Source organism: Cryptotermes secundus, unplaced genomic scaffold, assembly GCF_002891405.2.
Source record: "Cryptotermes secundus unplaced genomic scaffold, Csec_1.0 scaffold511, whole genome shotgun sequence".
NCBI lineage: Eukaryota > Metazoa > Arthropoda > Insecta > Blattodea > Kalotermitidae > Cryptotermes > Cryptotermes secundus.
Window position 1 is genome coordinate 249654 of NW_019727101.1, and position 27006 is coordinate 276659.

The 27006-nt window shown below is 40.9% G+C and overlaps 2 protein-coding genes across 7 annotated transcripts in view; both read right to left on the reverse strand.

The window, feature by feature from the left end:
* The window catches only part of LOC111864415 (tyrosine-protein phosphatase non-receptor type 9), a 145556-nt gene extending 128336 nt beyond the window's left edge, over window positions 1-17220 (reverse strand). The window contains exon 1 of the mRNA XM_023851643.2: window positions 16208-17220. Within this exon, the coding sequence (XP_023707411.1) occupies window positions 16208-16240 (33 nt within the window). The 5' untranslated portion in view covers window positions 16241-17220. The remainder of the gene's footprint in view (window positions 1-16207) is intronic.
* An 8203-nt stretch (window positions 17221-25423) lies between these two features.
* Window positions 25424-27006, reverse strand: part of LOC111864413 (m7GpppN-mRNA hydrolase) — a 60983-nt gene continuing 59400 nt past the window's right edge. For all 6 annotated transcript variants that reach the window (XM_033751427.1, XM_033751426.1, XM_023851637.2 and 3 more), the window contains one exon: window positions 25424-26917. In XM_033751427.1, the coding sequence (XP_033607318.1) occupies window positions 26745-26917 (173 nt within the window). In that variant the 3' untranslated portion in view covers window positions 25424-26744. The remainder of the gene's footprint in view (window positions 26918-27006) is intronic.

A 27006-nucleotide genomic window follows, 5' to 3' on the forward strand; every position in this document is an offset into this window, starting at 1 on the left:
TTGCTTTGGTTACCTCTGTTTCTCCTTACGTAAGGCATATGAAATCACGCGCCTGTTATTATGACATTTGGAATATACGATAATATAGTTGCATCCCGCGTCATATATTCACTTCACGGTTGATAAAAATGATAAGAATATCAAGAGAACAATTTTAAAGTAAAATGACGCGTTGTTCTGGCTCAAAATTGAACACCGAAACCTGTAACATGATGGAAATTTTTGTGTTCAGAATTGGAAATATCTGAAAGAATTCAGAAAGTTAGTTTTCTATTATGCTAGTATAACCTTGTTAATTCGCGTAGTACTAAAATAAAAACGGCCATACATTGAAGATTTAAAAATGTTAATAATAATAATCCACATAACACTACAATTCCAAAGGTGCCGGGATAGCTCAGTCGGTACAGCTACGGGCTGGACGAGCCTCGGTAGGGTCAAGAATTTTCTTTTCCCGACGTCATCTAGACCAGCGGTTCTCAACCTTTGTCAGACCGCGGCCCGGTAAATTCTTTTTTCCATAAGACGAGGGCCCGGTATAATTGATGCCAGGGCCCAGTACTGGGTCGCGACCCAGCGGTTGAGAAACACTGATCTATACCGTCTCTGAGGCCCACCCAGCCTCCTCTTAACGGGTATCGCGGGCAAAGCGGCCGGGGCGTGAAGCTGACCACTCGCTTCCAATTATTGCCGTGGTCAAGAAAACGTGGATCTGTACATCCACTCCCCTATACGTCTTCATGGCGTAGCACTTAATTAGTTAAGCACAGGGGCAACTTTACCTCTTGCCTAGGAATTCCAATATTTACAATTAATAAAGTTCTCAAGTATAACAAGAAGTTAAGCAGAACACTGTGACACGCCGTATACGTTTCCTAACAACAGCGCAGAAGAACGGCCTAGGTGATAATGCTGCAACAGGCCTTATAACTGCAGCAAATTCGTTTAATTTTATTTTATTTACGGTTGGTTTAACGACTGTCAGCAGCTCATACTACACAGTGTCGAGTGATGCAAAGTTTAGTAAGAAATGGTGTATAAGGAAGCGGTTGTACTCTCATTTGAAGTAAAGGTAAAGCTATCCCTGTAACAGGCCGTGGAGGCCCATAAGGTTGTGAGGCGTCGAGGCTGCCACATCTTCTAGACAATCGGCTAACAGATGGCGGTGAAGTTGTCACCGTTACGCGCTGGTCGCTCTTTACCCCCCTAGGAAGATTCCTGGTACTCATTTCTGTTAGAGGCTGAGTCGACATCAGGGCCCTAGTGCTGCTGGAAGGATTAGGTTAATTGAGAAATCCAACTGTCCAATTGGGAATCGAACCCGCGACCTTCCGACTTGTAGCACGGTGCCTCAAACAACTACGCTACAGCGTGCCCCCACTCTCATTCGAAGTACTAACTCGGAATTTCCATGGAGGAGCTGAGGAAAGCCACGAAAAATCTTGGAAAGGACCGTGGGCGTCCCGGCAGAGATTCGAACCAGCGCTTTCCTAATAGAAGTTAGAAGCGTTGCCGCTTGAGGGAGTCTGGATAGCTCAGTCAGTATAGCGACAGGATTCGATTTCCGGTAGAGCAACATTTTTCTCGTCTCCACAGAGCCCAGACCGGCTCTGGGACCCACTCAACCACACACTCAAAGGGTACGGGGAGTCATTTCCCCGGATGTAAAGCGGCCGGAGTGTGAAGCTGTCCAATCACCTCCACTTAATGCCGAGGTCAAGAATGGTGGATCTATACATTCACTCCCCCATTTGTCTTCGTGGCATAGTGCTTAATTAGTTAAGCACAGGGGAAACTTGCTCAGTATTCCACACCTATAATACAGGTAATCATACTGGACAGTCACGAAGCAACTCGCGAGTAAATCCCCTTTGAGCAGGAAAAGGGTTAAACGAACGAGCAATAATGTAATTTTCCACATAGAAAGTTGAAGTGAAGAAGCCAATTACAATCTTGCTGCCAACCTACGAAAGAGAGTCAGTAAACATGTCACAAATGGAAGTAAAACGGCTGTAATTCATGTAATTCGTGTATGTTTTCTATGTGTATCACTAGGTAGCAGCACAGTGCAGCTTAATGACAGTTCAGGTAGCAGACGTTGGACTAGTTTCTGTAGTCAAAATGGCGACGATGCTTGAGGGTGTAACACGGACGACCAGCGTTCTGTCGTGCGTTTGTTGTGGGCAGAAGGACTCAATGCAAAGAATAGTCATAAAGAAATTATTCCTGTTTAAGGTGGGAAGTGTTTGCCGCGTAAAGTGGTTCATAACTGGGTCGAGAAATTCTCTGGAGGACGTTCGAAAGTCGCAAATGATACCCGACCAGGTACGGAAATGGCTGAGACAACAGTCAAAAGACTTCTATGCTGCGGGTTTCGAAGCAACGGTAAAGCGACGGGACAAGTGCATCCATGGAGGAGGATATGTCGGGAAATAAATATTTTTTGCAGGTTCGAATATCACACGTTTTACATTTTACATCCATTTGTAACATATTTACTGGCTCTCCTTCATAGTTAGAATGAAATGATGTGAACTGTATCTATACGCTTGGGCNGGCTTGTGGGGGGGGGGGCAGCTTCTCACCCGGAAGCCCCACGCTCAATCACGACTGACCTCATGTGAGATACGTAGTGACTAACTGGGCACTGAAGGAGGGGCTTCTACAAGTTTCTTGTTTTCCCTCAATAATCATCATTCTACTATTGCTCCATACTTATCTATCACCGCTCCCGGAGCTGTGCGGCAGACACGACTACGCAGCACATTATCACATCCTCGGTCTTTAAGTTGGGGTTTCGTAACTTATCCGGCACTTGGCTCGTCAAAGGGTATGAAAGCTGGAAAGATCAGACGTTGATATCTCGTATAATTGAATACGAGACCATTATTGGTTATTGGAAGTTTTATTTCTTAATATTGTCTGCATGTCAAAATATGTTTCAAAGCACGAACATTGTACATCCAACATATAGAATTTAAAGTAAACTCAAATATCACCGACATATTGTTACTTACTAGTATTACACCTCGATCAGCATAGCGATGGGCAACGGCGTGGACTATCAAGATATCTGTGTTCGATTCCCGGGAGGCAGAAGAGATTTTTCTCTTCTACAAAGGGTCCAGACCGGATCTGGGGCCAGTTAAGTGCAGAGGGTTCTTTCCCCTGTGGTAAAGCGACAGAGATGTGAAGCTGACCACACGTCTTATCTAGTGCCGAGGTTAAGAATGTGTAGATCTACACCTTCACTCCCCATACGTCCTCACAGCGTAGAGCTTAAGTAAAGGAACAAAACCATCCATCCGTCCATCCACCCATCCATCCATCCACCCATCCCTCCGTCCATCCACCCATCCCTCCGTCCGTCCATCCAACCATCCATCCGTCCGTCCGTCCATCCATCCATCCATCCGTCAATCCATCTATCCAGTCATCCATCCTTCTAGCCATCCATCCGTCCATCCGTCCGTCCATCCACCCATCCCTCCGTCCGTCCATCCATCCATCCATCCACCCATCCCTCCGTCCGTCCATCCATCCATCCAATCCATCCGTCCATCCATCAATCCATCCGTCCATCCACCGATCCCTCCGTCCGTCCATCCATCCATCCATCCATCCATCCATCCGTCCATCCACCCATCCATCCATCCGTCCATCCACCCATCCCTCCGTCCGTCCGTCCATTCATCCCTCCGTCCATCCATCCATCCCTCCGTCCGTCCATCCACCCATCCATTTGTCCGTCCATCCATCCGTCCACCCATCCACCCATCCCTCCGTCCGTCCATCTGTCGATCCATCCATCCGTCCGTCCGTCCATCCATCCATCCGTCCGTCCGTTTATCTATCTATCTATCTATCTATCTATGGGTCTACAGACCCTTGTTGGGCCTTGGCCGTTTTTTCACTTTCTTAATCCTATACACAGTCGGTAGGACTTCTGGACGGGGGATCGGCCTGTCGCAAGGCTGCTACCTACACACAAAACAACACAAACACAGAATAAACGCACAGAGACATCAATACCTAGAGTGGGATTCGAACCCACGATCCCAGCGTTCCAGCGAGCGAAGACAGTCCATGCTTTAGACCGCGCGGCCGCTGTGACCGGCAAAGGGTCAATACTACTTCATTTTATTCTTTTCCTCATTCTGTGCTCCTTTCTGCGTTTTATACATATTGTGATGTTAACATTATTAGACTCCGATACTGTATGAAAAGACATCACGCGTACGTCGAATTGAGAATGAGAAGGTGAAAGAGTTCAACACAAGCCATGACAGCTTCTCAATACATGCGGATACACCGTTCACATCAGTTAGTAAGTAAATACCCTACGTACACACAAGCAACTGTTATACTCACACAAATTACTGAGCAGGTTGCTATAGCGGCAACGCACTAACCTGGAATTCGGGGAATTTTCTGTTCGAATCTCAGCCGGGACACCGCCTATATCCTGAAATATTGCAGCGTATAGACCCGTTGCTAAGCGGTGACTCTGTAAACAGCTACCGTTTCTGGGCAACGGCTCGATAAACACGTTCTCGTTGCTAGGCATTAGATTCTTAATAACGCAACAGTTGGACTACAACAACGGAAACTGGGTATTTTTACGTTGTCCGTGCCGAGATGTTATACGCAAAGACCTGAGAGCGTGAAGCTGAAGACTCTCCACTGTTAGAGCCGTTGCCAGGGAACGGCTGGTGAAGACACAGCACGCTGGAAAACGCTTAGCGAGTGCTGTGGTGATTTATGAACTGTGGAGATTAGCTGTGAAGCTATAATTGCTTACATTTATTAATAGTGTGCATAAGTAGTCAAAAAATCCATCAGCAGTCAAAACACCGTCGATAATCACTCATACTGCGTGGCAGTATGTTTCGTGACTTTCTTCAGTCCAACCATGTAAATGCCAGGATAGTATACATATTAGACTAAGATCGCTTTCTTCCGAATCCTTTCCAATTCATCATTCATCCCATCATTTGGGGCCATGCAGTCTAGTTACTGATTCAATCACACACACACAAAAAAAAAGACCGCCATTGTTGTACAGCGACAGTACGAGTAAGTAAGCAGTGTTCACCTGCCGTGTGGCTAGAACTAACTGGCATGGATCCACAATGCCTACACATTTCAGTCCTTCGTTCTTTTAATGCAGTATTATGTGAATTACCTTCATGGAGTGAAGTCCCTGACAATCGTTTAGGTAATCAATAAAACTTCTCGCCTTCTACGGAACCAAAAGTTCATTACCGTGTTCACGACAGCCCGCCACATCAATCAAATCATAGCTTCGAACACTGTTCATTTAAGATGTTTTTAATATTATCCTCCCAGCTGTGCCCAATTTATCCAAGATGTCTCTGCCTTTCATGTTTCCTGACGAAAATTTTGTTATCTATTGTATCTCCCATGCGTGCTACATGTCACATCCGTCCCATCGTCTTTTATTTAATTATCCTAAATACCGTATTTACGCATGTATAGGCCGCACATTTTTTGCCAAAAATTCAAGAGGAAAACTGGGGTGCGGCTTATATTCGAAATATTCGAAATCACACTTCATTAAAAAAAATTATATTCATAATTATTTCGGAGTAATTTCTACTCCTGAAATAATATTCCAAGAAAATTATTTTTTCTATAATTTCTGTCTGAAAATTGTGCTGCGTCCTATACACGCACGCGGCCTATACATGCGTAAATACGGTATGTTCCATGAAGATTATAAATTATGAAGCTCCTTATATTGCAGTTTTCTCAAATGTCCTGTTACTTTCTCCATCCTAGATCCAATTTCTGCATCTTAGATCTCAATAAACCTTAATGTGTGTTCTTCGCTTAATGTGACACACCAAGTTACTCACGCATATACAAAACAATAACCCAAGTTATAAGTAGATTCTAAATGGCTCCGACGATGGTGAGTAACACTCAGAGTTACTGGGCTTTTGGAATTTGTCCATCGTCCGGTATTCTAAAACTCCCCCTTCACCTGACGACGCAGGCAGATCTAGTTTCCGAAACGCCGTTTCTCTAGTTTTTAGAATATCGGAAGACGGGCAAAATCCCGTAATTCTGAGCAGATTGAGGGTGTCTGAGAACAGGGTGCTGAGGAAAATATTTGGACTAAAGAGAGATGAAGTGACAGGAGGTTGGAGAAAACTGCATAATGAGGAGCTTCATAACTTGTATTCTTCTCCAAGTATAATTAGAATGAAGTCCATTTTCAATGGCGCCGCAGTGTTTTCTGTGAGGTAGGAACTGAATCTGTATATATTATTTCTATTAATTCCAGGCTCCATTCAAGGAGTTAAATAAAGAGTGTGACAATATGAACTGGATGCATGTAGTTCATGACACGGCATAGCTGTGCGATGCCACTAATACACGTTCCGTAAAAGATGAGGAATTTCTCGACTCAAGGAATATGCTTCACGTAGATCTTCGTGTGGGGGCACGCGATAGTGTAGTTGGTTGAGGCACTAAGCTACATGTCGGGAGGTCGCGGGTTCGAGCCCCGATGAGATCACTGGATTTTTTCAATTGACCTAATCCTTCAAGCCGCACTCTGGCTGTGGAGTCCACTCAGCCTCTAACAGAAATGAGTACTAGGAATATTCTTGGTTGGTAAATGGCGGCCGGCGCGTAAGGCTGACAACCTTACCGCCATCTGTGAGCCGATTGTCTAGATAATGTGGGACTCTCAACGTCTCACAACCCTATAGGCCTCTATGACCTGTTACAGGGATAGCTCTACCTTTACCTTTTCAGATGTTCATGTTGGTTTCAATTTAAATCTTCGATGACAGGTTTTTCTTTTTCTTCACCCTAAAACACTACACCTAAGTGTACACAAAGGAAATTCCGGTTTCAATAATCAGACAGTCGCGTATAGTTTATTTAACAACTTTTCCCCCCTAACTCAGGGTATACTGTGTATAAAAAAAACTTTCAGTCATAACGTATGTCATTACACAGCCATTCGAAACTTTATTAGATCCAAAATCGCCATACCGGAGATTTCGGTGATCAGTGAACTTTTCTTCCGTAATGTTGCCCACTCAAGTTATGACATATTCCCAAAGATATATTGGATCTGAGGTCCTCACAGCGGTAGCTGTAAACAGTTCTATCTGCTGGAATACAATGCCACGGAGTCCAGTCGACCGCCGCCTGTTTCACGCTGGTTTCTTACTTGGCTTATTTTTCGACCTTGACGATGGAAACGATATATTCATCCGTAACGTGAGTTGACTTTCACGGGAAAACACGGTGTTATATCCCAGAAGATGCTTTAAGCAGACGATATGTAGCATCGATGCGACAATTAAGAATTATGAACAACTTTCAAAACTTGTCGAAACAGCAAACGCCACGATTTGGCTGTGTTCCTAATGAGCTAAGTTTGAGAGCAGAGAGAACTGTGAGGCGAATGACCTCAGCATCAAGTCACACCCGTGAACTCTCCACTGTGGCAAAGCATATGGTCACTGGCAGTCAGCCTGTCTCTACTGCTCCAGGAACACGGCCCTGAAAATCTGTAGAACCGAAGTCACCATCTTACAGCTAGGTATATGCCATGCGCAGTGTTTCTGGTGTACTCAAAATATGGCAGATGGCAGGGAGCGGACGCGGACCAGGCATTTACTCCCCCCTTCCCCCCCGCTACCGAATTTCTTGTAGAAATCAAAATTGACAGAACAAAATATATCAAATATTAATTTAAAAAAATAAAAAGCAGTATTCTACCCTGAGTACTCTAGGATGATCATCAGAAATATTCTTAAGCTGATTATACGTTAAGTTTGTAAGCAAATGTTCTGGCTATCCACCCCCTTTTGGAGAAATAGCTTAACCCCCACCAAAAAAAAAAAACCTGACTGATCACGTGAAAGGTGATGGATTTCTTAGATTAAAATATGGGAAATGGGATATACAATAAGTATCAATGAAGTTCTAGCCACAGACTAGCAAACAATCGTAAGGTATGGTAAATGTGAAGTTCTCCCTGTTCTTAATTAAGCAACACGTCATGAAGACGTACGGGGGAGTGGAGGTATAGCTTCACCATTCTTGACCATGATACTGGAAGGGGAGGTGCAAGGTGCGACTTAATTCCCGAAATGTCCCTGTGAAAGCAAAATTTGCTTATCTGTACACTAACGGCTGCTGTCGCATTCGATATATTCTCCTTGTGAAGCTATGCATTTCGTGAGACGATGGTACCACTGCCAGAAACAGTCTTGAAAGTCGTTTTCCGGAATACCTCGCAGTAACATTGTCACGTTGCGTTGGATGTAAGGAATGTCAGCAAATCTTTGTCCCTTCAGGACTTTTTTTTTTAATTTTGAAAAGGGCCAAATATCGCAGGGGGCGAAGTCGAGTGAATAATGTGGATGGCCCATTCTTATAATGGATTTATTAGCCAGGAACTCGCGAACTCTTAGCGCATCATGAGCAGGGGCGTTGTCATGGTGGAGAATCCACTTGTCATGCCATAGTTCGGGTCTCTTCCTCTGAATAGATTCCCGTAACCTTGTCATCACTTCCAAATGACGCTGTTGATTCACCATTTGTTGTTGTGCAATGAATTCATAGCGAAGTATACCCTTGTGAACGAAGAAACACAGAAGCACAGTCTTGAACTGCGAGCGAGACATTCTTTATCGGCCGCCTATGCCATTAAAAATACTAGATTTCTTGATAGCGTATTCACCATAAGCCACCGTTAATAGGGCCAACGTTTCACTAGCACTTTTACCAATCTTCACACAAAACTTGATGTTTATTCGCTGCTCCTGATTATTGTCACTCAGTTTTCCGCCAACAGTACACCTCGGACACGTACTGCTTCCTCTGCTGCTTGGGAACGAACGACTCATTTGGTCTGTCCCTCATGCAAACGCAAGTTTGAACATGTCCAGACGTGCCTGGGTACATAAGTTTGTTCGACTCAACACCCCAGCGACACGCTGCGGCCATTCCGGGAATTAAATTGTCGCACCTTGTGGGAATTCAGTATTTAAACATTGCTCAGACGGTCGTTGTTTGTAACAGTTCGTGCAACTTACCCACTAACGCGAATTAACAAAATCTGTTCGTGAAAACCCAGGGTAGTGAACACTGGTTAAGACTCTTGATTATCATCCATATATGAAATTGATGTAACAAGGCCGTTGTCTCGGTTATGTCCCCGGAACGTTCTCCCGCTTCTTCAGGATTTAAGGGATTAAATATGCAACTATATAGGATAATCTCATCATTGATATACAGAGTGGGCCAGACTCAATTAGGCAGTTTTTGATTAATGTTATTTTTATTGATAAATGTTAACAATTGCAATGGTTACAAAAATGGAATCGCACACACATAAGTCATCGATTCTCAAGATGCTGGTCAACCTGGGCACCACCTAAGTCAACACAGGCTTGCAGACGCAAAGCAACATTTTCACACGCCTTTCTATACATATTCACCGGAACTTTATTGAACTCCTGAACAATCACCTCACGCAGATGTTTCACACTATCAATGGGATTAGCGTACACCTTGTCTTTCAGGTAACCCCAAAGGAAAAAAGTTTGGTGGGGTGATGTCGGGTGATCGGGCTGGCCACTCCACAGGTCCTCGACAGCCAATCCAGCGTTGAAGGAAAACTTGATGCAAGAAAGCCCGAACAATATTGGCGAAGTGTGGGGGGGGGCGACAAACGGTGGGTAGACTTCGATTTCTGAGGAGATGATGCCAGTTCCGCAGCAACACGGGCTTGTGTGTCAGCAGTTCGGACAGTTCTCGGCTGACCAGGATGCTTGGGATTCAAAGCACTGGCAGTTTCATCAAACTGCTTGTTTATTCGGACGATTGTGTCCCTGTGGACTGCTGGCGGTCCAAACTCTTCCAACATCCTGCGCTGGACTTCTGATACATTGTTAGTAACCGAGAAAAGGCGCACACATTTTACACGCTGCTCGATAGACAACCGTCTACCGGCCATGACGTTTCCTCGATGCGCACTAAGTAGGCAGAGTATTGACCTCGTTCACAGCATACCGTATAATGCTGCCATCTATCGACAACAAAAGGTACTTTCCCATTATCCCGTGTGTTGTTGGATTGGTTAGTTATTAATGATCAAAAACTGCCTAATTGAGTCTGGCCCACCCTGTATTTTAGAGAACATTCTCGTAAATCATAAACAACACACGATTACCCCGGTCTCAATGTGAACTACTCCGTACGAGCAGGCAAAGAAACACGAACATATATGTGACAGAACTGTCTCTAAATATCCCTTCTCAGCTGTGGAATTAATTAAATGCATATCAAGCCTTTCCTTCATAGACTTCCTTCGTACATGTTTAAGTAGTGAACTTCCGAGACGTCACTTCCAGCGTTGCAACTTCCAAGTTGCAGCCTATTTGTGGAATGGAACCAGCTTGGTGTCTCAGTGCCCACAACATGCAGAATGTTTTCTGTGGGTTATTTTAACGTCGCTTTCAGTACGGGGACTACACAGTGTCGGATGGTAGAATGACATGGATTCAAAAGGACCTGAAGAGAAACGATCCATCGTGGACTGATTTATGGCACTAGCCCGATATTTATTTGGGGAGACTGAGGGAAACCACGAAGGACCCCAGCCAATACAGTTGGTACCCCGGCCGGAATTCCAACAAAAACTCTCCATAATGCAGCTCGCAAACATTATTTGCTCAGTCTTTTTACGGCCAAAAAAGCTTAAACACAAATATTAGATTGGTTCTAAAGGGTTCTAACGATGATGTATAACCCACAGAATTGCTAGGATTTGGGGTATTTTTCCACCGTCCGGTATTCCAGAAACTGGGTCTGTTTCCTTCCTCAGGTGAGGGTGGGGAAGGCACATACTCAGTTGGGCCCGTTAGAAAGAGCTAATCTCAATCACTGGACAGCCCCTGTCAGATTTACAGAGCTATTTAATCACCCGAGACCATGCTAATTCGTCGGGAGATAACAAGAAAATTTACAATAAAAATTGTGGTGGAGCACGCACATGGATGGAACTAGGACAAAAAAAGGAGGTAGAAAATTATGGTACAAACCCAGCCAACAAAACCAAGTGCATGAGCACCAATGCAAAGAAATTGGGGGAAAATCTGTGAGGTCATGTAGTATCTACCACCAGCGCATGTCTTCACAGATTTTATTTTCCATTTCGTTGCACTGGTGCTCATGCACTTTGTTTTGTTGGCTGGGTTTGTACCATAAATTTCTACCTCTTTCTTTTCCTTAGTTCCATTCATGTGCGTGCTCCACCACAATTTTTATTGCAAATTTTCTTGTTATCTCCCGCCGAATTAGCCTGGTATCGGGTGATTAAATAGCTGTGTAAATCTGACAGGGGTTGTCCAGTGATTGAGGTTAGCTCTTTCTAAGGGATCCAACTGAGTGTGTGCCTTCCCCACCCTCACCTGAGAATGCAAACTCATCCGGTTTCCGAAACGTCGTGTTTTCTACTTTCTAGAATATCGGACGATGGATAAATTCACAAACCCTGTAATTCTGTCACCTATTTTAGATGCCGAACCTATTTCTACGCTTCGCATTGTCAGTTAATACTAAATTCGTTTTTTACGAAGGAAGGCTTCATGACCTCTGAAAACTCCCCTCTTCTGCTAAACATGGTGCCTAGAACTACCGATAGGTCTACAGTTAAGAACGAAAAATGCATTACCATAATCTAGATAACAGGGTCACAAATAGCATATACTTATTACACGACGTTAACGACGCAAGTCAGACCATGCGGTAACGTTTCTAACTTGGAGGTCCCTAGTTTGAATTCTGGCTCGGTCACCCAATATGCTGAGGTTCCCGTGATGTTCCGCGGTCCTTCCATGAAAATGCCGGGATAGTATCCCTAATAAGGAAACGACCACTTCCTCCAACACACATTATTCCCATTCATTCTTCATGAATCATCGCCACACTCGACGCTAAATATGTCTGAGATACCGACAGCGTTCTTAAACAAAGCATAAATAAATAATAAACGTGGTCCTTAGAATCGGTTTGCCCTGTTTTCTGTAAAGATGTTGTACTAACACACTTCCGGCCACATCAGCAGAATGTAGCTGTTAAGCAACCGGATGTCATGGGAGCGACCTCTGACGCAGGAAGCCGAAGTGTAATCTCGGCCCACTTTATTGTAACACAGGATACAAATTAAAAAATTATAACATGTACGAAATAGGACATTTTCGACTAGATCGGTTACGTCGACCACAAAATTGATATTCAAGAAGTTGTAACACGCACAGTACTTGCTTTTCCATTATCCTCCAGTTTAATTTTTTTTTCTGTATGCAAGCCACAAAAACGTTCATAGCCCAATATTTGCTACTACGCAGTTTGGAATTACGTTAACTAAACAAGAATAAATTTTTGTTCAGTAAAAGTTAAAGGCCGGTCACGGTAGCCGAGCGGTCTAAGGCATGTACTGTCTTCGCTCGCTTGGAAACCGAGATCGTGGGTTCGAATCCCACTCAGGGCATGGATGTTTAGTTTGTGTGTGTGTTTTTCTGTGTTTGTGTACAGGTAGATGCCTTGCGACGAGCTGATCACCCGCCCAAGGAGTCCTACCGAATGTGTAACATCTATAAAAGCCGAAGTGAACGGAGAAGTTCATGGAGGTAGGCCTAGGCCCACTGGGGCTGTAGTGCCAAGAAAAGAAAAAAGGTAAAAGATAAAGTTGTCCCTGTGCTTAACTAATTAAGCACTGACATGAAGATGGGGGAGTGGATGTATAGATCCACGTTACCTTGACCTTGGCATTAGTTGCATGTGATAATAAAACATACTCTTCTCGCATTATGATCCATGAAAATAATAATAACGCTAAAAATACAGAAATAAAAAAGAAAACAATGTAGGGCTGAAAATTCAAAATACCTAAAACATGAGGCGGATGGAAGATTTTATTGAGCATATCAGAATGTTTCCTTTTTAGGTTATCAAAACGTTGGTGACTAGTATTAGTTATTTTGTTGGCATCAGTTTCAAAAGTTGACAAGCACATGGGACAGTTATGGTGTCGTATCTTCGTAAACACAACACCAGTCTGTGTAATATGACAATATTTCATCATATCCCGATACTAAAATAAGCTATTCTGTACCCTTCGTCCCTATCGAAACTTCGCCCTATCAAAAAAGAAAAAGTAAAAATAGATTGGCACTACAGCAAACGGCAAACCTCGACTTTCCTGTGGGAATGTTCTAGTCTTTCTTAACTCTCGGTTAACGTTACGCCCCGGCCGCTTTGCCCCGGGAAAGAACCCTAGGTACTCAGTGGACAGGACGCTGGGAGAGCCCCATTGTCGGTGTGGATGAAATAACTATGCCTCCGCCATGATTCGAACCCCAAACCTCCGGTATTTCAGTCCGTCTTATAGTCACCATACTGGTCGGGCCACAATCTGTATATGCTACGAACAAAACTGTAACATAAACTGAACTATTAATTCGTATCGATGGCATGTGACATCACAAAAATCAACACCAGTCTCCCTGTGCATAAGCTTTGTGCCAACAAAATGCTTCGGTAATTTATCTTGACTTTATAAATTACAAAAATGTAAGTATAAAGTACAAAATGTTGTCCCTGTGCTTAACTAATTAAGCACTGCGCCATAAAGGCGTACGGGGGAGGGGATGTATAGACCCACATTTTCTTGACCTCGGCACCAGTTTGAGGTGAGTGGTCAGCTTCACGACCCGGCCGTCTTATCCCGGAGAAAGAGCCCACGGTATCCTTTGGATAGGAAGCTGGGTGGGCCTCAGAGGTGGTCTGGACGACGTGGAGAAGAGAAAATTCCTGACCCTACTGCGACTCGAGCTCTGACCCCTCAGCCGTTCGGCCCGTAGCCAGTCGCTATACCGACTGCGCTATCCCGGCTCACAAAAAGGTAAAGCTGTTAATTAATTATGTACGAAGCCATAAAAAGTACGGGGTAAGCAGATGTATAGCTCCACATATTAACTTCGGCACTGGAAGATCATTAATCAGCTTCACGTCCTGTCTGCTTTACCCTCCGAAAAATGACATCCGGTAACCAATGGATAGGAGGCGGAGTGGGCCCCAGCGCTAGTCTGGACGCTCTGAAGGGAACAGCTCTTGCCCCTGTCGGGGAATCGAACACTGACACCTCAGTCGTTCATACCGTAACCTAGTCTTACATCGACTGGTCTAAGCCCCCATTCAAGCCGAAATCCTCGCGAATTTCATTCTGTAGATTCTAATTTGCAAGAAATATCCATCTCCAAATCCTGGTAAAATAAGAACTGACCGTTTTTGTGGTTATGTTTCGCTAGTAAGGCCTGCTGCTTTTAACCAGTTGATGCTCCACAGCTTTGTAGACCGCAAAAGAAGGATCTTCCCACACTGACGTTAGACTGACTCATTCCTTTAAGTTTTCATGGAAATCGTTACATCACTCCTCATGAAGGAGACGTACATATATGACTGTAATGACCTCGCTTCACTGTCCATAAAAACATAAACATTTAAACCTCTGAAAAATGAAAGCCATCTAAATATATAAAATTCAGCTCGTACCTCACAGGAAACACATTATGTCTGCTACAAAGCCCAGCCAGTTAATGTCGTGTAGGTAAACAATCGTTTATTGTGCGAATTATATAAACTCATAAATGCCCTGTTTGGGCAAAATGTGAAGAATCTTTTATCTGATTATGTGTACTCAAAATAAATCCCAAGATTATAACATTTACAAAAACCTCATATACAGTTAACTACATTTGCTGTCCTGTAAGAATACTATCTGCACTATCATCTGGGCATATTTTACAGCTGTCAGTCGCCACAACTGGCAATTCCAATACCCATCAAAATATACTTAAGAGCTACTTTTAATGCAGGTGGTACATATAGTGGTTTATTAAGCTTCAAGAATTCGCATCCTTTATAATCAACGGCAATCGCTAAAAATTAGTACTACTATCATCCCATTAAAAAATCACGTCGCCGCCATTTAATTTCCTTCCTTTGTTAATAGTGGGAGAGTTAGGCAACATCGTACCCTTTCTTGCACTATTCAAGACCTGAACTGTCGGTATGATTTACACGGTTCGGCACGTGTGCTAGGCCATGTTGCTCAGTGCCACTTTACATAGCCCTACGAATATACGCCAATTATAACTTTTAACACTGTATAAACATAGAAGACGGAAAATATTCGCACACAAAAGCAACTAATTCTAAATGTATTGTAACGTGTCTGGAATCCAGAAGAGTAACTTCTATGGAAACGCTAGAATAGACCGTTGCATAGGAAGTAACAATCGTCACTCTGATATTACCAAAATTGAAATAGTGCCACCTTTCGGACCCACATCAATTTTCGAAAACTTAAAAACCATAATTACCAACAGATACATAGAATCTTTTAAGACAACTTTTCTGTTTTAAAAATAGTGCATCAATGATGGACGAATAAACAAGGAGTGCAGGAAAATAACGAACGTCCCCAGAAATTGAGTGGGGAGTCAAGCTGCGATCAATAATGCCATCCCTAGGGACAATCCCGCCAAGCAGTCTAGCCCTTCATTCTGCGAACAAGAATTCGTTAGTTTTTGGACCCATGAGTATGATTTTCACAGTTGCCGCAAATATTTTATTTTCTTGCGAACCGGCTACGTATATTCCACATCCCGAATTGACGTCTGAGAATAATTACCACTGTCACATTCCAACAAAATAATTACATGTCCAGTGTCTCTAATAAGAACAATTCAGAACCACATGAATGATCCAACATGCGTCCTGTCAGAACCATGTGTCCTTGGTGAATCCGCAAAATAAAACATGCAAATACACAAATCGAACCACTGAAGAATAATAACAGTGAAAGTACTTACCCCAGTTTAAAGAGGTGGTAAAGAAAATTATCTTGGAGCGCTCCCTTACTTCAGAGTATGAGCACGCACAAATTACGAGAGGAGTATCTTGATATCACTTGACATGCGAGAGACATTCAACTCATTCTTGTTTTCACTACTCCTTTCGAGCATATTACCTTTTCATTTAAAACTAATGCCACGTTTAATCCAACAGGTCTTAAACTTGGTGTAAATGACATTTAATAACAAGTATTTATTTAAAAACAACATATACATTAAAAATTACTTCTCACCTGCTCTTGCTCCTGTGACAGAGCAGCAGCCATCTTGGCTATTCTACCCTCGAACGCAATTTCACTTTCTTTTGTCACTTACCGGAAATGCATCCGGTGAAAAAAAAATTATGTAGAATGTCGTGGTGTGGGAAAGTTATTTAAGGTTGTGGATTGGGTAGCTGTACTTATTTGCTTTATTATTATTATTATTATTATTATTGTTGTTTAATAATTTCATGGATAAAACTGGAAGTCCATTGCCATTTTCCCGAGCACAGAGACATTCTGTACATGGAAAGTCGTATTTTCTAAGTCATTGAACCTCAGATGGCATCGTATAAAACGGAATTATTAATTACTTCACTTCTGGAGGACTCTACTTAATTTCAAACAAGATTATGTATTATACAGGTGCTTCTTACCTAACCAATGTTATGTTATTAGCACTGAACCGTCACATGTGAGCAAGGGGAGGAAAGGAACGACACTTAAATGCAGTGTGTAATAAAGGGTGGGTAATACCAAATATCCTATGGGTTAATCGTATTCTGACCAAGGCCCCTCGTGGTTTTCCGCAGGCCTTGAAAGTAAATTGGAGCTACACCTTAAAAACGGAAGATGGCTATTACAACAGTGACTTTGATGTGCTTATTATGTATACTGAAAAGTGAAAGTATTGTAATATGTCAACTAACTTAACAGATCATTGTAATTTGTGAGAAGCGAATTTTCACCCAGCTAATAAATAAATTTCTTGCCTTTTATGTAACCTGATTGTCGTTTAAAAGATCCGACAACGGGGCCACATCCCTAGTGAGAAGAATCAAATTCACATCCTCATACTCTATCAAGAACCATTTTAATAGTATTCATTCTTCTGCATGTGGGTCTTTCATTTTGTTTTTCAGGCTAAAATCTTGTATGCACTTCTCATATCTCTTACATGTTACACATCCCGCTCATTATATCATCCTTGATTTGATCACCCTAATGATGTAAGGTGAAGGGTATTGCACTTAATTAATGAAGCCCAGGGAAAACTTTACCTTTTACCTTTACCCATAATGTTGTGATGCTTAGCGAAATATAGGCACTACAGCACTATGAACTCAGTCATTATGAGCCAATTTGTTTCTAAAAGATGAACAGAGTATTATCAAATTTTTCTACACACTGATAGAGTTCATACATATTATGTATGCTCACAGCTATCACATGTTCAACAGACCTACCGTTTTCAAGTAGCCACTTATTCTCCCTCATCTCCATCATTAATAAATACACATCTTTCAACTGAATCAAGGTTGCAGATATATTGTTTTATACACCAGGCAACACAGCAGAAACATGTTCTGGAAAAAACACCCTTTCATATTACATGATTTAAGATTCTCCCTCATTTATGTTCAATTTCAGTGATCCCAAGTAATCTCAATGTTAAGTGACCTCTGTTTAAGATTTTTTCCTACTTTAGTGTTTATATCCACCATCCCAAAAAGACACCTTAAACCTAAGTTTCACTGTACTGTGAATACAGTATACCTCAAAAGAGTTTTCAAGATTTACAGTGCTAATGTACAATAAATAAATGCTCAAAAATGATCATTTAAATTTTTATTTTACAGTTCTTATTACACCCTACATACACTACTTCCTACATAAAGAAGTAATATACAAAACAACATATTAGTCAAATATATGTGAAATGTATAAGGCCGCGCCATAGCTCAAGCGGTTAGTCACTGGCTTCCCACAGTGGTGGCCCAGGTTTGGTCAAGTGGTGCTGGGGCAGGTTTTCTCCGAGTACTTCGGTTTCCCTTGCCAATCTTCAGTCCACCAATTGCTCCACAATCACAATCATCAATCATCTGGGGCCGGTACAATAGGCCAGAGGTGGCCCCAGTACAAGGGACTTAGTCCCACCCCACTAGCAATAAAAAAATGTGAAAGGTATTATATAAATAGAGAATCGACCGTTGAAATTTGAATACTCTGAGAAGCATTGATTTAAACTGTGAAGAGAAGGCTTATGTACCAAACACTTGCATCACATGTATCTTATTTCTGAGAAACTTCGGTCTGGATGATAGATTTAGTGTCATGTTGTATGCTGGGGTTCAAAATTCATGAGCATCAGTGTTTATTTGGAAGCTCCAACTACTGTATCTAAACATCCTTAAGAGCTCCTTACCTTCTGAAGTATTTAATTTTCATACTTTTATCCCAAAAGGTTTTTCATTATGGAACACTACATAAAATAATATCAAAGTCATTTTCATGTTAGTTTGTACCTCTCATTTATAAGCAACATGTCTCAAATGTATCAGCATTAAAAAAATATCCCACTAAACCAGTACTAAATATAGGACATATGGAAAGCAGCATATCATAGGGAAATACGAAACATGTTCAGTGCGCTGACAAAATTAAAAAAAAAATCTGGCCGTAATAATGTATGCTTTTCAGGATTACTTGGAACAGGTGGGCACTAATGTTGCCACACTTCAGTAACAGGTTCATGAAGATAATTTAGTACCCTCATGCCTCTATATGGCACAACTAGTAGTCCAGTGAATTAATATTCACAGAATGCAGTGCCCATCCTCACTGAGAAATGTTCTACCCAGCCACCACTAGACATCACATATGTTTCTCCATACTGCCAAAGATGTGTGACTGACAGCATGTAGTACTCACCAAGGATGGTCAAGTATTTACGTGTTGAATTCCAATCACTGATAAAGTTCAAGCATGAATGTTTTCATTACCCATCACAGTTTGACAATGATGTATAATTACTCAAGATTACTGGGTGTTTGGACTTTGTCCATCATCCAGTATTCTAAAAATACAAAAGAACACGTTTCAGAAACTGGATGTTTCTGTCCTCAGGTGAGCACTGGGAGACACCTACTCTGTTCGGCCCATCAGAAAGAGCTAATCTCAATCACTGGTCCACCTTGAGTCACTATAATACACCTTCCTCCATCTCCAGTCCTTCAAAACAATGGCCTCTACTGGACTACAAGTGCCATAAACTAGAAGATAGCAATATGAATTAACTGACATCAGTATGACACACAAAAACATATCTACTGATGCACTGAAAAATTAATTTAATCCACTGGTGTAACAAAACCTGGTAGAGAATAGTGACTGAAAGAATATATTGATGATGTTCATATGATAGTAAATTAAAAGCAGGAAGTATTTGAGATAAATTACGAGACCAACTTTCTCTTAGGCCTCTCAACTGTCTACAGAGGCTAGCAGCAGAAATCATAAATTAATAATGCTCAACTTTTGTGCATATCAATAGCATACATTATCGCTACATGTGAATCACCAGCCATAACCTGAACATTGTACATTTACCTACTTGTAACTTTCAAAATTCAAAAGGTTTTGTACAATATGTGTACAAATTCATGAACTAAAAATTCCAATACTCCAGGTATATTGACGAGCCTGACAAATGACCAGCATGTACTGTAAAGGAAATCACTTACAATGCAGGTTCAGGAATTCATTCTTGCATGAATCACTGTTGGGAGTGATAGTTATATCTTCTGGTATAGTATTAGCTTCATTAAAAACAATCACTCTGGAACTAACCAGACAGCATACTCCCATGTCAACCTCCATTTCTGACCCTGGTTACTGGTACAATACACATTTCATGAAGCCACAATACTGTTATTTTACATTCTACAGAATACTTACCTTGACAAATGAATTACTTTCTTCTGGGATGTGACACCATGCACCATGCCTGTAGACACAGAGGTAAGTGAAGGTGTAGATCAACATATTCAGGGGGACAAGTTGACTACATCTTCGTGGTAAAAGAACAAACTGTGTGGGAAAGATTGATCACCTACATAGAGAAGGGAGAGCAAGATGTGGTGCTAGGAACAAATGGATGGTCAATGTCAAAGTCAAAGTTACTTTACAACTGGGGGTTTACCGCCAATCAGTTCGTCTTGGCACCAAGCCCCTTGAGGATCACAACCAAATTTGTTTTTTTCAGCTGAACCAAGGCCATACTCCTCATGTTACATCCTCTCTGACAAGGGATGGGTTTCTCTGTTATGAATAGGCTCGGCTTGGCTTCGCCTTTGTCAAATGTACATATCACACATGTTCTTGAACATTCTTACTTGTACATCATATACAAGTCCTCTTATCAGCCTTTGCAAAGCATATAATGTCTAGCTTACTTAGCTCATGCTACAACAGCACCTTAGTCACTTGAACGGTGTCATAAGTTTGACCGCTGCCAAGTTTTAAGCCTCTCATATTTTCTATGTCTGGCTTTGCCTTGTTCTATGCTATGAACATTGGATGGTCCAATGGTATTTCAGGATCCTGTAATAAATAGTATCACTGCCATCGAACGTTAAACCTCACATGGCTGCCATGTTAAGACTATTCACAGCAGAGAAGAGGGAAATATAATGACAGATGGCTATGACCAACAGCATTATACTGACACTAAGTTTCCCAAAAATCAATCTACTGTGTGAGATTTCAGGTTCCCATGGCAGTGACTGAAAATTACTGTCTTCTGGTATGTGATGCTGTGTCATGCAGCTACCAACGTTTCAGAAGAATCTGCTGCCTCCATCTTCAGGGTAAAAAAGTAAGCTCTGGGGAAAAAGGTGCTCTTGCACATTCCCAGTTCCTGTCCTTCCTTCCTTGTACAGTGAAACCCCTACTTAAGGTTTCTTTGGGGACCAATAATTTGATATTGAACTGCAGAGAATCCTAAATGGGGGTAAATTTACCACTGAGTCTGCTAAATTATAATAATGAAATCGAATGTTAAATGAAGGAAAACATTGAACTGAAGAATATTAAATGCAGGTTCATTGCATCTTGCTGTGTTTTTTTTTTCCTGCATGGCCTACTCTTCCACCTTGATCATGGAGGCAGCCAAGTTCCTCCAAATTGTTCATTTTCATCTATCAAACAACATGGCACCTCATCCCAGAAGTCAGTAATCTTCATCCATCCATTAAATGAGAAGTTATTTGGATGAAACAAACATGCACATACAACTGCTAGATACACACATACAAAGAGACTCCACAGACTTCTCTTTCCTTATGAAATACGGAGAGGTTAAAAAATAATATCCTGTTTACAAGGCTCCACCAACTGTCACAGTATGGCCAAGAATTTATCAATGAAATGTCACTTAGTACAGAATTCAGTAATCACATTATAATACACAGTTCATTCTAACATGACTTGAAAGGATTCTGATGATGCTGTATGCTGTACAGAACTATTACGCTTATTTTGGACTCTGTCCATCATCTGGTGTATGGAAGACAAAAAACCACAAATTTTGGAGACTGGATCTGTCTCCATCCTCAGGCGGATGGGGCAGGATAAACCTATTCAGTTTGGCCCATTAGAAAGAGCTAGTCTCAATCAGTGGACCACTGGCCCAACTGAGTAGGCTTATCCTCCCCCTTTCACCGGAGGACGGAGACAGATCCAGTCTCCGAAACTTTGTGGTTATTTCTTCCATACACCAGATGATGGATAGAGTCCAAAATAAGCATAATAGTTCTGTACTTCATTCTAATATGTAAAATCTTAAGTTTCTGCAATGAATAAACACACTAACATTCTATCGCGTGATCAGTTGCATCAGTGCAAAGGTGGCAATTGGTGGTGAAGCCCATGGATGGGGATGGCCCTTCCATTATGTTTAACAAGGAAGGGCTCCCTCCAGAAATTTTGTAAATTATGCACAAAAGGAATATGCTAACAACATATGGTATGAAATACAGACATATTTGTTATAATAACAAAATTCCCTATCAGGCTGGGCCTGTATTGTTTATTATGAATGAAATTCAATAAATCTGTAACCAATTATGCATAGTACAAGAAAAACTTAGCATCCAGATGTGACAACATCTGTCTGGATCCTGCAAAAAGGCAAATGTGTGAAGATGGTACTTGTGTGTATAAAATAAAGATGGCAGTTTTCAACGAACTTCGAACAACTTCTGCCTTCCCTTATGTCACAGCATGACTGTCCTTGGATCAGACAATTTTGCTGCCATTGGCGGAAAATTGACACAAATGTGATTAATTATCCAAGAGCATTTTTGCACAGTCACTTTAATGTGCCATCAAATCATATGTACCCCATGTCTCTTTATAACAGTTTCATTGCCTGAAGTAAATCATACTCATCATGATAGTCCTATACTTGTCTTCTTCACCTGACATGAGATTCCGAACTATAATCTTGAAAGACGCAGACCCCAGAGAAATATTATTTGGTACATATTCATCATAAAACTTCTGCAAAAGATAAAATATAGAACCACATATAATTAAGAGCAATAAATGATAGCAATCCTTACAGCCTAATGTATGATCATAGCTCATTGTAGCAGCACAAATGCTTACACACCATCTAGGTATACTCATTTCCAATTTAAAATTGAAACTAACAGTGTATTATGGATATCTTGCATAGATTACATCAATAACAGAAGCCTCAGGACTTATAGAAACTGAACAAAATTGTACAATAATGACAATTTTAATATCCCTGCACTAGCTGTTTAAAGATTTTGAAAACCATGGTGACTGCCTTAAATGTCAATTCTGAAGGATTCTGATGATGGCGTAAAACACTCAGGACTACCAAGTTCCTGGACTGTGTCCACTGTCTGGAATTCTACACAATATAACTTTTTGGAAAATCTATTTCCATCCTCAAGTGAGAGGGTTGGAGGCACCTACTTTATTAGGTCCATTAGAAAGAATTAACCTCAGTTACAGGACCTGAGTTTAGCTTTGCCTAACAGACACAACAGAGGAGACGCCTCCCACCCTTCCACCTGAGGACAGAACCAGATCCAGTATCTGAAACACTGTGTTCTTTAGAATTCTGGACAACTCAGTAATTCCAGTCATAAACACTGCTTTTATTTGGGCCTGCACTGTTCTCAGAATAGAAGGCTTCAAGGGATAAAACCTTTGTCATGTTATACAAATTCATGTACTGAACTGTACTACCTGACAGTATGCATATATTGTCACCTGAGTACTGGAGTTTTCTATCTCCACTGTTGGGCAAAAAATAAGAGAATGCACTTCTCTGATTTTCCATATTGTGTTGTGCTATCTCCACATAGTCCCATGGGTTTCCTTAAATACAAATGTGACATTTCAAAATGTGTTTTTGTTCTAAGTCATATTTAAACTGCAGTTGATTCCATAACTTCAAACCCAGTTTTCCAAAAATTGATGCTGATGGACATAGCACACTCCAGTAATCAGGTGATGATTTCATAAAGCCTAAATCCAGGTACACACTATATCCAAACATGTTCCTAATTAAATACAATAAACATAATATAAATAATTCACTCTTATAACAGAATTCATTATAAAAAACAAAACAAACTCCATGATTTTAGTCCACAAGTGAACTATACCGACCAAGTGACCGCCGCTTGTCGGCGAAGTTCAGTGCCAACTTTTGTGGATAGAGGGTGTCACGTGGTCAGTGCAACGAATCCCTATGGCCGTCAATTTCGGTTTTCTAGACTGGAGCTGCTATTTCCTTGAAATAGCTCCTCAATTATCATCACAAGGCTGAGTGGACCCTGTTCTGGACCCAATACTTCTCAGAAAAAATCTGGTAGCGCTCGGACCTCTGGATCTGTACCCAAAAACACTGACCACTAGACCACAGAGGCGGTGTCAGAATTTATCATAAGATCTCAAAAAGCATGCATATGAAGATATGCTGTAGCAGTTAATGCAGCAGCCAGTTCCATCAAATGTCAATACACCTCCTTATGTGGCAAGAGTCACACCAACATACCAGAGGATACTAATCCATCTTTCTTTGGCGACCAAAATATCCATCAGGCTACTAAAGTTTCAAAAAATTTTCCACACCTGTTAGCACCATTGCTTGTTATATGTGTAATTTTTATGAAGCTCTTTACAATATTTAAGTAACATTAAACACAAGTCCATAAAATACTTGGCTCCAAAGGAAAATAGGATTATATGTCAACTCCCAGTAAATGATTTTCTTTCTACACTGAGAGAATTAACTGCTGGCAGTGCAGTACAGCAAGTAAATAAAGTTGTTGTTAATGATGAACTTTTGTACTTAAGTGTTACCACTACTACTATCCTCTAACCTTACATAGTCTTAATTCGGTCTCTTTACGACTAAGGATGGTTATGTAAGTTGCAATACAAGTACTTGCCATTCATAATCTGGCTTTAAACCTCTTTTAGTACAATGAAACCTAGTTTACTCAAACTTCATAGGGGCAAAAGACAGCTTCAAAAGTTCCATGCTCAGACTATCCAAAATATTAAAACTGTATATACACTGACTACAACCTTCTAATGATAATGAACATGATACAGTAACACCTGCCTTAAATGGACTCTTTATTAAATGGAAATTTGTCTTAAACAGAAATATTTTCAGGTCCCTTGACTTTGGGGCTGAAAAAAGATGTTAAATAACCTGGATTAAATGGAAACTGTCTAATGCGGACAACGGAAATCAAAATAAGCCTTTATACGGAAAATTTCCAGTCTTCCAGAATGCATCGTTTAGAATAGTTTTAGGCATCCTATACATTCTACAGAATTTTGTTTTCCCTAACTCTTTAAAATAAGCTTCTAATGGTACTGCACTACCTGCACTGAGATTCAACAGAATTGTTTTCCCCTTCTGGAAATTGTATTCGGTAAGGGCTCTAGGCCTACAGTTTTACTTTAGTCTAGCAGTTGTCATCATGGCTAAAAAGACAAGAGTTGTGCTTGATCTTAACACAAGATTAAAAGTGATTCATGAGAGTGAGCGAGATAAATTGTCTGTTCACTGTAGAGTGAAGACTTATCAGGATGCTGCCAACAGTTTAAAGGTACTGCAGGAGCTTGCCATGCAACAGAATGATTCAGACATGCTTACTCTAATGTCTCAAGCTAAAGTGTTTGTGGAAAGTCAGGCAGCCAAGAGAGTAAACTGCGTGCAAAAAACTCTGCCAGAGTTCTGGTAAAATTATAAAAAGTGAGCACTGCAATTTTTTCCTGTTCAGTGTAATGTTTACATGTGTTCAATGATTATAGTGTGAATAAATTAATGAGCATGTTGTTTTGTATTGTCTCAAATACGTTTATGTCCTGGTTTAGTTATTATAGTATACCTTGATTAAATGGAAACCTGGCTTCAGCGGAAATTTTTTCTGGTCCCTTGAGATTCCATTTAAGACAGGTTTTACTGTACTAAAATATTTAAACACTTGATCATAGATAATGCAGTATGTATAATATAGAAAAAATCTAATTTGTGATATGCAGCATTCAATCAAGATGACTGTCATCACAAACTTCATATCTCACAATGTGGTGTGGCAAGGTACAACTGGGAACGGTACAAAATGAATAATGAATATGAGGCTCCAGATTTGGTAGTAGGGTGTGTGTGCCTTAAAAGACCAGGTGAAAAAAGTGGAAGATCAGTTTATGGAAGTGAGATATAACAAAAATCGTGGAACACTGCCACATTTGTTTTATCATCAGCAGTAGGATCCTTTTAAATGAAGCACACGGCTTAAGAACTGTCAGATTTGAGGTTCTGACAGTAGCAGCAATGATGTGTACTATCTTCTGCGATGTAACAACACAGTCTAGCAGAAGTTTACCAACATTCCTCTGAAGTGTCAGTAAACTATTACAATACTACATAGCATCACAGCTTCACATCTTAGAAACAGAACTCTGTTTAAGAATCATCAAAAGTCCAATTTCCTTAGAGTAAAATCTTTAAATATTAAGGAACAAATAAAACCTGGTACTTGGTAAGAATGTCACAACTTTTTTGAGTACATAGCAATTTCAGTGGAGTAACAACAAAATAATGAGGTATTAGTGTAGTTCTCTTTTACTCTGCACCCTTTACACACAAATATTATTACCATATTTTATGAGCAGCATCAATTGTACCATGAGACTACAAACAAACTTAAAATTATTAAAAAAATAAAAACAGTACAGAACATAGTGCATTCTGACTTACTTTAACCCTGTGTGATACAATGACAACACATACATTGGTTTTCTGCATCAGCTCTGTCATAATGCACCCCGAAAGGCTCACATAAATTTTAAGCATATTTTCACAACTAAAATAAAAATACATATAGGAGAGGTTATTGATTTGCTGCAGAAACAAAACCGCTTACATTCAATATCAACATTACACATTTCTACCATCTTCCATCAGGGTACAAGCTGAATCATAACACTGATTTTAATGGACGTTCACAATTAAAAATTAAAGAATACATATGTACGAATACTCATTACATTTAAAAATAGAGACTTATACTTACATAACTCATATAATGATATAAGAGAGCTTGAACTGTACTAAAAGAGACTGATGGGGACATTAAAACCATGAATGCAGTGTTTTGTTGTGCCCTGCATTCCAACACTTCAAAAAATCATAAGTATGATAATCTGATGGAGAAGAATGTAATAATCATGTGCTGAGGCACTCCAAGATTGCTTGTTGGTCAAACTTGAAGTTCAGCCATGAGGGAGCACTAAACTGCAAGGGGTCATTACTAATCTTTTCATGACTTGGTACAGCACCAACAGATGTGGTGCTAGGAGTAAGAAGCTGGTGGCGGTTGCGTGATTTCTCTTCCTCATCTAAAACAAATTCCAAAACACATTACACTTACATAGTTCTAATTCTTCATGCACACCGTTTTAGAGCTGTAATTTTGAAAATCAGAATG